Genomic DNA, 11083 nt, shown 5'->3' with positions numbered 1-11083 from the left:
GCAGCACATCCATCTTCAGTTTCTAAAGACTGCTCATAAATGGCCAAATCACTTTGAGCCAAGATCATAGATGAAAGGAGCAGGGAAGCAGAGACTGATCCCAGATCTTCCGTAGACATCAGACAATGCCTACACACCACTCCGCTTCTGAGCCTTCTGCTACCTTAGGTCTTACAGTCCCAGCACTGTGGAGGAATTTACCGAAGGAATGTCATGCGACAGCAACTCATAAAATGGAAAGATGTACATCTGACCACAGCCTCTTAACTGATGTTTAATATTTGACAGGAGGAACTGGCCACTAGCTAAAGTTCTTGCCCTCCTTTCCCAGCTGTTTATTCCTGCCTAGTCCCAACCTTGCAACAAGGTCTGTGTGACCAAACAGCTTAGCTCGGCTAACATCAAGGCTGAAGAACACAGCATTAGAGCTGGATCGCCATCTGATGCACACCCTTGAAGCTGAACTTTCTGATGCATCTCCTTCTCCACTTTAAAGTCACCTCTGATTCTACCAAAACAAGGCCAGTTGCATCTCTCTGGGAATGTTACTGGTTTCAGTGCTGTGGTCATCATACAGGCATCTTTCTGTCACAGCACACCTTTTGCTCCACCACGGGAGGGGAAAATGGAGGGTACCCGACACGGACTCAGGTCATCCCAAGGAAGCCTTCCACAAGACTCTGCTCTGCAAACGCAGCTCATCAGGTTTGCTGCTGGCAGAGCAGCCTCCACCACTAATGTGCAAGGCATTAGGCCTTGGTGCATCTTTAAGTATGCTCTCACCAGTCACCATGTTCAACTCCATCCTCTCACAGAGCCACACCTAGAGGAGACAGCCAAGATCTGGGAAAAGACTAGCAAGGGCCCTTAGCCATGATAACAAATAGGCTGCAAATAAACTTACCTTGGTTTCAGCTCCGGACATTTTCTGTTCCAGGCAAGCTCCCTAGTGCTAGAGGAATGTCAGAAGCTGTTACAAACAGCCAGGATCCGAGGCACCCTTTTTATAACGGGTTTGTTTTAAACGAGACAGCTGCTTTGTCATGAGAATAGGATCCAAAAATTGAGTCAGTAATTCTGAGGCTATAGCCGATTTCCAGAAAGGCAAGCAGGATTATGGAATAAAGGAAGGCTTTGCCATCCTCCCTTTGTTACCATTTGCTGAATCAGAACACCAAAACTCTGCCAAACACACTCAAAAACATGCAGCCCCCCGCCAAGTCCTGGAGGATGGGGTGCAATTTGGCTGCTCTCTCCCTTTTAAGCATGTTAAGCAAGAAGGCATTCTGTCAGTTCCAAAAGGCCCACCTCTGCCTGTGAGGAGGAAACCCAATATTCAGAGAACATCTAGCCACACCCCACCAAAGGGTCAAATAGTAAGGAACTTGCCCAAATTTCTGACCATATCTGCTGATGTCACAAATTCAACTCAGAGCTCCTACACCACTACCTGAGGCTTGAGCAGAAGAGTTTTCCTTTCAGCCCACTGAGCAGAGGGGTCAGAGATTGCTGGCTTACATACACCCGCCAGCACGATATGAAAAAACACCTCTGCAGCTATTCACAGCACTAGCCCAAAGGCTTAGTGAAACAAAGGGAAATGAATTCGGCACAGCAGCGCCTGCAGCACACAGACCCCATTTCAAATCTGTCAGGACAAACAGTCTGGCAGCAGCAGCTCTGCATGCCATCCCATGTACATCGCTGCAGCAGCCTAACAGACAGCCTGAAACAGATGTGCTCAGCAGTATCTCACCCTCTCCCTCTTTAGGGGTCTTGAATCGCCCAGTGCTGTTGCTTACAGCTCTTACTGCTCAAACGCTGTGAGAACACTTCACATATCAATTAAAAAGAAAGTAAAATCTGCCTTATGAAGATCAGTGTTCAACCACAATCCAGGTCCTATCGAATGACAACTCAACAGCTGCCTTTGGTCATCCAATGCCTCTGCCTATTTTGCCTTCCTTATTTAGGTGCTCAGCTACAAGCACATCTTCCCAGGACTGGTTCCACCGGCCCCTGAGAACAGTACTCATTCAAGCTGATACTCTCTAGAAGAAATACTAAAGGTAGGAAACAGTATTTGTATCAAAATGTTGTGCTAGGGCAGCCTTCAAAACATTCAATTCCATGGCTGTTAATAAATTGGCACTTTTCTCCCTACTGACCGGTTCACATTTCACAAGGGAGTAAAGATGCTGTGTCTGACACTCATTGTACAGGTAAAAGTAGGACATATATCAAGCTTATTTAAGAACTCTGTTTTATTGACATTTATCAAAAACATGCAAACATACAAAGAAGTGAATTCCATAAAATCACACTGCTTAAGTGCCATCTCTGTATTTAAAAAAATCCATCTAAATTTAAATCAATTTGATTAAAAAAATCAGTTGAATTTCATTCACAACAAAATCAAACATTTCTTTTTCACATTCACAAAAAAAGTGCAGCTGGCTTGTACCATAAAAAGATGCAGGTGACGCCAAGGGCCCTGCATCCAGTTTTGCACCAGGGAGGGCTGCTTTGCTGAATACTTGCACACCATGGACACTAGCCACAATGACAGCCTCCTCACTCAAGGAGGCATACTTCTTCATCCTCTAGCAACATACTTTTTCAGTTACCAACAGAATAGCTGCAGCACATTCCTGGGAAAGTGGCAGCAATCAGAAATCCTAAACCAGACAGACAGTCCAATCCACACCAATGGTGGGTGTCAGATCCACGTCAAGTGAGTTCAAGCAAGACGGCCACAAAGCCTTAACGAGAACTGTTTTTCTAGAGCTCTGTAACAAAATAAGAGGAGAAAATTTTACTACAGCACCAACAGTGAATAAGCAACTTAGAGAATAAAGAAAAGGGGAAAAAAAACAAACCAAAGTTTCTAATGGCTTTGTTGCCGATTTGGGACTTTCTAAACAAAGACACGGAGTCTAGTTCAGAAAGGAGACATTGTTTACTCTCTGCACAGTGCTCAGAAGTCTCCACAAATCAAGCACCCCCAGGATCGTAACTTTAAGCTATTTATATATTTTGACAATGTAATCAGTGTCCTTTGTTTGAGAGTTACACAATCAATTAGTATTCCACCCTTTACTTATTGGTTAAAAGTCCCTCTTGCCTCTCATGCTAAACAGGCACTATGTTCAGTTAAGCTAACAGTGTCTTGTAATCAGTGGTGGCCCCTCAGCATAGGAAAAACTGAGCATGGTGCCAGATAAAAAGTGAGAGAGAACTTCTTCCAAGTTAAAAGATCTCCCCTATATTTGCCCTGATGGGCCAATATGCATCCCAAACCAATTCTTAGGAATATAACAATAATCCAAACTCCACATGCTCCAGTCACCACCGTAATCATGCACGGGAATACCTTCAGGTGCCTTTTACTCCTCTGATACGTATCTTTTCTGATACAAGTTGCTCAGGGGGTGAAATCAAAACAGAAATAATAGTAACAATATCTTGTATAGGACATCGCTCAAGAACTCACCACAACCAGGGGTTCGCCAGGAAAGTCCCCGGATAATCACACCGGTGTGTGCTGGAGTTCATCTGGCGAATCCCTCTGGCTGCGATGATTCCCCAAGCAAGGTCCAGTCCAAATAGTGTCCCATCTGGGCCACCAAAAACTTGTGGAAAAGCATGATAAAGGCTTGTCTCTGGCTCCTAAACCACTTCTGCTTGCGAAGAAAAAGACACTACAATGTAAGAATTATTTGAGTCTCACTCGGCTCTCTTAAGCAAAAGGTGAGACAGGTAAGTACAGATATTAATGCACAGAGCCTCTTTGAAAGAGCAGGTTCAAATCAGGTTGGTTTTTGGTTTTTTCTTTTACATCAGATTACGTACAATATGCCTGTCTGCCTTTACAGATGCACACAGCATCTTTTTCTCCAACAAAGCAAACAGAACACCTGCACAGAACAATGGATGTGCTGAGTACACAATGAACAGATTCAAACTGAAAAGAGGTTTTGACTGCAAAATAAGAACTAAAACCAAACACAAGGCTATTGGGAGAATAGTCTACTGAACAGCCTCCTCTTTCTTCTACCTCTGCCTAACCTGTATACACAACCATGGGACAACTCTTGAGAAGAATCAAGAGAAACAGGCTTCTACTCACCCTTCCATTCCTTTTGCTGCACAGGAATGGGATGCTATCCTGCTGCCTGCTTGGAGCCTACTGCAGGAGGGACAAGGCTATCCAGCTGCTGACGGTTCCCTGTCTGAACCAGCCATTCATAAAACTTGGTTTCTACCAGTATCTGGAACTGTTTCCTCTGATCCCTGAAACCAAAAGATCAGCAGGGAAGTATGTAAAGCTGTCACTTATTTATAGCATTATACTTTTAACTGCACCTTCACTACCAAAACAAGCCTCCCTATGTATCAGCTAAGAGCTGGACTTGGTTCCTGAACTGTCTTTATCGGAAGAAAAGGTTTTTACCAAGTGAGCACGACTGCAATGAACCCCAAAGGCAGAACTTGGTGGCGGCAGAAACCACGCAAATCTCCCCATCCCACTAGCACAGTAAACTTGCTCCACAGGGCTGCTGAGGAGGAGCCCATTCCTAATTTGATGTGCTGATCCCATCCTCTAGTGTGAAAAGCAGCACATAAGCCCTATTCATTTTTGTGCCACTCAGCTTCAGAGAGGCTCAGTGTGCCCAGACCCTTTTTTCAAGTTATAGGCTCTTCTTTATACTATCACTTCCATTTGAGATGGTCCCCAGAAAGCAGGGTTCTACGACAGCAACTAACCTAAATTCCTCCCCAGTGAATGTGAACACAAAGGCAGTCACTGCTTTCTTCCCTTATGGCTTTATTTTCTCCAAGTGCTTTTTATATACCTTGATCTGCTACTGACCCTGAAAGACTTTCTGCCCGATATGCTCAGGAAATGAATAAACAGGATTTTATGCTTTTGCAAGTTGTTCCTCAAGCTGTCTTATTGGTCCTGTCTTACGGGGGGTTTACTTTCAGCCTGGCAGGATTTACATTCTTTTTCTGCCCCACTTTCCTCATTCAGACAACTTCAACTTCTTGAAAGAAGTCTTCTTATTTCTAACATTCTCTTTCACCTCCCCGCTCAAGCATGGCAGCTTTTTTCTTTCTACAAGTTTGATACCCTGCTTGCTCTAAGCCTCCTAGTTGTCTCCCAAGTTGTTTCCCTGCCTGTAGGAGACAGACATTTTACACCATCAGCTGCCCAGTTTCTCTTCTTAGGAAGCTTCTAAACTTGCCACAGTTCTCCCCCCTTTTATGAAATAAGCCACTCCAACTAGAGAGTGGCTTGTTTCCTGTGACTGCTGTAGAAGAGGTTAAATCTAACCATAAAGTCTAAAGTTGTAACTTTTCTCTCTGCTGACCTTGAAGACTCAGGGCTGAAAGTCCAGAGTCACTTCTGTCATCACTATTGGGTCACCACTGCTCAGCCACCCTGAACCTGCAGCAAAATCCTGACCCAGAATCCTTTCTCTCTCCATCTAGAGCTCTTTCAAACTGCATGCTCCTCCACACTCAGCATGGAGGCACCTGGATTGCAGAGAGGATCAAGAGAAGCACGGGGAGCTCCTCCAAAACGATGAACCATCAATTGGGCTAGAACTCCTCAGCCTGGTATGATGGGAAGTATTGACAGTTTGACCCAAGAGGAGGTTTTCACATTCCGAGTTCCCTACAGGATAAACCCCTCCAAAATCACTGCTTATCAGCACCCAGTCACATACCTGTTACAAGTCATTGACTGAGCACAGAACAGAAAGAAAATCTATACAGCTTAAGTCCAGCTTAGGGAACTAAACTTGTTCTCATCTTTTCAAGTCTTTACAATTGAATATCTGGGTTTCTAACCCCATTCTGTATTTGCAATGGAAGACAGGTACTTCAGGTTTGCAGTTCACAAAAAAACATAAAAGCAGCTAAACTGAAGTCAGCAGAGATTCTGCAGCCTTGTCCAATCTGGCTGGCTGCAGAAGAAAGCATGCTGACAAAGAAGCAAGAACTTTGTCAGAACTCCACAACAGGTACTGAGAAAGCAAAAGCACATGAGGTGGGCTAGGCCAGGTCTAGCTAGTACAGTAAAAGCTGGGCAGAGGATGTGATGCGATCTGATAGAGGACTTTAAAAGCTACTGTCCATGAGGTGATCTACTGTAATGATTCACATGCACATTCTCAGCTCACCTCAGCAACAGATGGGACAGTAATTTAAAGCTTCAGCCTTCTTGTAATGGTTGGACTAAGATCCAATCAGCTGCAGGCCAATAATTAGTCAAGCTGTTGTTCAGGGTATGCACCTAGATGTCACCCACAGCAGCATGCAACACTGGAAGCAGAACAGAGACAGTGCCCAGCATGAGATCATTTGTAAACTCTTACTACTGCCAGGATGGCTCCCTCATGTCAGCCCTCAACAGTATCTGGGCATGCTTTTCATTGAATCTCACATACTCCCATTTGGATGCAGCACTCACTTGGTCAGGCCTGCCTCCTTCACAGTTTTCTGCCATATCTGCACGTTCTGCTCCCGCTGACTCAGCGCCTTCTGATACGCATGGGGAAGCCCACCTGGCGTCTCCGTGGTGTCTCCTTCCATCTCAAAAGGAATCACGAAGGTGTAGAAGTCCGAAGGTGGCAGGAGGCGGAAAACACTCTTGTCACTGCTCTCTTTGCACACCAGCATGGGACTGTCCCAGTAGTTTGGCAGAGTGGCCAAGCCCACCTGAGCCATGTGGTCTTCAAGCATCGGATAGTGGGTGTGGAAAGGGGCAAAGCTGACTGCTCGGTTCCCCGAGAGGATGAGAGGCTGGGTAGGTGTGAGAGCGTAAAAAGTACAGCCAGCAGTGGAAGAAAGGGACAAACGATGGCAAACCACGATGACCTTGATGCTGTCACAGCTGTGGACGTGCACAGATGCCTGCACAGGGCCGAGGACAAAAGTGCTATTCCGGCACTTCTCAATGGTCACAGACCTGCAAAAGAACAAGACGGAGAGGACACAGTGAGCAGGAAAGAGCAAACCCAGGACTTTTTCACTGCTTAGTCCATCTAACAAGAATGTAGCACTTGAACAAACTTGCTGAAAAGACATCTAACTGTGTCTCAGGAGAACAAAAACTCACCGGAGGGGAGAGAGGAGGTAAATGAAGGACTCATTGCAGCGATGAATTCTTACATGAGCCCCTACCAGGGTGTCCGAGCTCTTGGCCAGCGTCTGCTTGTACACTTGACTCATTATCACCATGGGAAACACCTCAGGCACCACACAAGTATTGCAGGCAATCTTTGCTCTTCTGGTTGTTCCTTCAACTGCAAAATAAAGTTCTCCAGTGCATTTAATTGTGGCTTTTTTTTTTTTTTTTAAGCCCAAAAAGGCTACACGAGATTCCTACAGAGAGACAGACATGATGGCTCACTGTCCACATTACCCAGCAATCGCTCAAGAAAATAATCAGCCCAAAACTTGCAGGATAGTACCATCAGACTCCACACTTCATGCACCAGTCACACCATCCACCGACGCCTACCAGGCAGCTCAGCAGCACAAAGCAGTCTGAAGCTCCAGAAGTCAGGGCACATTGAAAAATCAAAACCATTTCAAGATTATCGAGGGGTGGCCAATGCCTCCCACAAGCTACAGGAAGCCCTGACCTGGGCATCTCCAACTCCAGAAGTCTTTTCCCAAACACGAGACTTTGCTTGGCAGGAAGATCCTTATGGCAAGTTTTATGTTGAAAGCAGGAACTGTATGTTTTAAGACAGTGAAATGCTCCCTCTACAGTCCTTGAGCAATCTCACTGCCCCACCTAACACATGTCACTCTTACAATTGTGGAGTCAGAGAAACAAAACATTCATTTGAATTTTTTTCTTCCCAAGGTAGAAGGTGCCTTGGCTCCACTGCCATGTCCTTGCAGGCAAGGGGCTGCTATTCAAGCCAAGGAAACCCAGACCAGTTCTCAGCTTTGCCACAAACACATCACATTATCTCTGTGCCCAGCTGTACTTAAATAATAAGCATACTAATCCTGATCTCACTCAGAGGGGCCTTTGACAATAAGATCATTAATGTTTGCTCACAAAAGTGATTCAAAGATGAGAAAAACATACACAGATGTCATGCAGCACTCTCTCATCTCCCAGACTTGCCCCTAAGCTGCCACCTTCCCCACGTCCACAGGAAAAGGAGGCAAGCCCTCACAAAACTGCCAGATCCCCAGTCAGCAAGAGGAGCTGAGACTTAAAAGCTATGTCTAAAGATAAAGACAAGGCCTGTAGGTACCTTGCTGTGCCCATGCGAGTTTCTTCCCAGACTTGAGGCAGGCAGTCATTCCAAAAGGGTTTGTTGTCAGGCAAGACCGCAGCCAGCTCTCTAGCTTGGGGAAAGAGAAGGCTCTAGAGATCTTTGAGTAGCCATTCTGCCCAGGACAGGACTGCCAGACGGCAAGCTCGTGCAGTGGATGGACCGTCCTGGATTTGTTCACAGTTCCTTCAATAAGGAAGCTGAGGGCACAGACAGCTTCATAGGACACCAGGCTGCTCTGGGTTGAATGGGAGGAGGCACTGAGCTGCTCAGGCTCCAACAGCAGTTCAAGCATCTCCAAGAGGTGGCTCTGCACAAAGGCACGGTGGTCCTGATCGTTCCAGATCTCAGTGAGCAGAAAGAGACATAAGGAGAAGGTGAGTTCTCACAAAGCTGACATTACATACCCTTCCTTACACTTGTTCTAAAAGAGAAAGTGAAGTCAAACATGGTGGTCTCTCCTGCTCACTGTTTCTGCTGCCTTGCTCTTCTAAACTCAGAAAGCAACCTCCCCCAGAAAGGGAAAAATAATATTCTACTCCAGGTAGCAAATATTTAATTCTAGAAAGCAGAAAAACTCTCCCACAATCCTTCCTGCACAAATTCAGCCAGCTCATGGCTGGTAATTGAAGGTAGGAAATAAATCAACAACTGACAGTCAAGGTCTTGAAAATGTTCTACTGGAAAATCACTGCATCTGTCCCAGACCTTCAGCTATGATTCACTGCCACCTTCTGAGGCGCTGTGGGGAAAAAAGCAGAGGGTCATCTCTTTACAGCAAGAGGACCAATAAACCAAACTACCTCTGAAAGGATCATCAGTTTAAATTCTAAAGGGCTCCAAACAAAAAAAAACAAGGCAGAATTATGGCAGATCTTACTAAAGACAACTGTGGCTTGCCTGCAAACTGCAGAACAAGCAACACATGCTGCAATCACACACTGTCCTCACCATCACATCTTATCCAGGAGTTTCGATCCTTGCTCTGGGACAGAGACCCTCTGGCACCAGACAAGCCCCACTACACCACTGAAAAAGGCTGAAGCTGGGAAATCTCTCTCAGTCACACAAAGTAACACCAGTGGAGCCAACCCCAGTCCTGTTGGGACCAAAACCTCTGTGTAGGTTACAGTGTCAGCCAAGTCTCTCCTCCTTCCTGTCCCAAGTTCTATGAAATGGCAACAGCTAAAGGAAAACATCAGCTTTCAAATAACACTGGATGCTCCACAGCAACCCAACTCACAGCCCTGTGTCAGGTCCCCTCATTTCTTTTCCCATTTGTTAAATCTTTCAGTATAAAGTCACCCAATTCCTGCTTTTAATTCCTGCAGTTTCCCCCAAGCTGTACTTCACTAGCTCATATAGCTCCCAGCATTGCAGTCATGACAGAAATCCACCACAATTTGCAACTACACTTTATGACACTGCCCACCTACAATTCACTCTAAAATCAGAGCTACACCAAACACATCCAACTTGATTCTCTTCTTTCAACACCTGATAGTATTTTAAAAGGAGACATTAGCAATTCTGTGCATTTGATCAACAGCTGATCAACCAGCTCCCGTCTGAAATACACTGTGAGGGACCACCTTGGGATCCTAATACTTCACAGTGGATCACAGGACCTCCAACCCAAGAAAAGCTTCCCATTTCACCAAAGGGGCAGTTGCTTCTTAAAAGGAGAATTCCCATGATTTTGGGAGTACTTTCACAGCTCAGATTCAATTTACCAGCAATTCTGCAGGTAAAGCTGCAGAGAATACACCAGCTCCTTTCCATTTAAGATTGTGTGAAGCATGTCCAACCTGACCCTAGCTCAGACTTCACCACAGGCAGAGTCGCACCCTCCCAAACATAAACCATCCACTTTCAACTCACCTCAAGGCAGGACCGTGCAGCTCCTCACACGGCCACACAAGGAGACTGTCCTACAGCTACAATTACCTTGCTCTCGCTGGCTGATTTTCCAGTCAGGCTGGGAGACTTGGTCCGGGGGCTGGGCCACTCCTCCCCGATCAGAGACCTCCGCAGAGACATCTTGCTTACCTGCTGGATGTACAGGAAGAGCAGGAACTGCAGCGTGTCCACCGACAGCTAGACAAGAGAGGAGAAAAAAGAGGCGTTAGGATGGGCTGGGCTCTCCCCACGCCTGCCCTGCTCGGGTTGGGACTCCTGCCTTGCTCCGCTCCTGTTCCAGCTCCTCGGCGCTGGCACAGGTTGCCTCGGCCTCTGCCCACTCAAGGCTGCGCGGCGGGTCGGGCCGGAGAACGCTGTGGAAGAGCTCGAAGTAGAGCCAGGCTAGGCCGCGGTCCAGCTGCAGCTTCCCGCAGGCGATGTGCCGCCAGCGGGGCCACGACAGCCGCGGGAAGCAGCCCTCGGCCGCCCGCGCTCGGGCGTAGGCCGCCATCTTCCGGAGATAGTGCGGGCCGAGGCGGGCGGGCGGCGGAGTGGGCAGGACCCCCACCACGAATGGCTCCGTCTTCACCCACAGCCGCACGGCCGCTGCCGCCTCCATGATGACCGGTACCGCTCGCTTCCGGTGCCCGCGCAGAGCGGCGGCGGCCCGGACCAACGAGACAGAGCTTTCTTCACCCCCTGGTAGACTCCGCTCGGGCCGCGCCGAGCAGCCCAGCCCAGCCCAGCCCAGCCCAGCCCAGCCCAGCCCAGCCCAGCCCCGCCCCGCCCCGCCCCGCCCCGTCCTGTCGGAACCAGCTCCAATTGGCTTTCCAAGCCTTCGCGGCGGCAGAGACTTAACACTGCTTCCTCTGATT

At 47.3% G+C, this 11083-nt stretch overlaps 1 protein-coding gene across 5 annotated transcripts; it reads right to left on the bottom strand.

Moving 5' to 3' along the window:
* Positions 1–2240: 2240 nt before the first annotated feature.
* TBCCD1 (TBCC domain containing 1) lies at positions 2241–10900 on the bottom strand. Of its 5 annotated transcripts, none has more exons than XM_061465227.1 (7): positions 10489–10900; positions 10257–10406; positions 8289–8655; positions 7130–7316; positions 6482–6979; positions 4130–4293; positions 2241–2789 (listed from the first exon to the last, which is right to left on the bottom strand). In XM_061465227.1, the coding sequence occupies exons 1-6, from the start codon at positions 10825–10827 to the stop codon at positions 4164–4166; spliced, it is 1671 nt and encodes a 556-aa protein (XP_061321211.1). In that variant the 5' UTR covers positions 10828–10900; the 3' UTR covers positions 2241–2789; positions 4130–4163. The 5 variants fall into 5 exon arrangements, 4 of the variants coding, with proteins under 4 accessions (XP_061321211.1, XP_061321210.1, XP_061321209.1 ...); XM_061465226.1 differs by lacking the exon at positions 2241–2789 and adding an exon at positions 2800–3683; XM_061465225.1 differs by lacking the exon at positions 2241–2789 and adding an exon at positions 2800–3680.
* Between the last annotated feature and the right edge of the window lie 183 nt (positions 10901–11083).

This window comes from Pezoporus flaviventris, unplaced genomic scaffold (assembly GCF_033815535.1).
Source record: "Pezoporus flaviventris isolate CSIRO_AGI_PZ_B2104156 unplaced genomic scaffold, CSIRO_AGI_Pfla_v1 ptg000040l, whole genome shotgun sequence".
In the NCBI taxonomy this organism is placed as follows: domain Eukaryota; kingdom Metazoa; phylum Chordata; class Aves; order Psittaciformes; family Psittacidae; genus Pezoporus; species Pezoporus flaviventris.
Note: the sequence above shows the minus strand (reverse complement) of the source record. Positions and strands in the feature narration are given on the sequence as shown.

Excerpts from the sequence above, each read along its gene's own strand:
- TBCCD1 (XM_061465227.1), bottom strand. The coding sequence starts at position 10,827 with ATGGAGGCGGCAGCGGCCGTGCGGCTGTGGGTGAAGACGGAGCCATTC. Across the intron at positions 7,317-8,288 it reads ACTCGCATGGGCACAGCAAG|TTGAAGGAACAACCAGAAGA; the intron begins GTACCTACAGGC and ends TTTATTTTGCAG. Across the intron at positions 4,294-6,481 it reads AAGGAGGCAGGCCTGACCAA|GGATCAGAGGAAACAGTTCC; the intron begins GTGAGTGCTGCA and ends TTTTGGTTTCAG.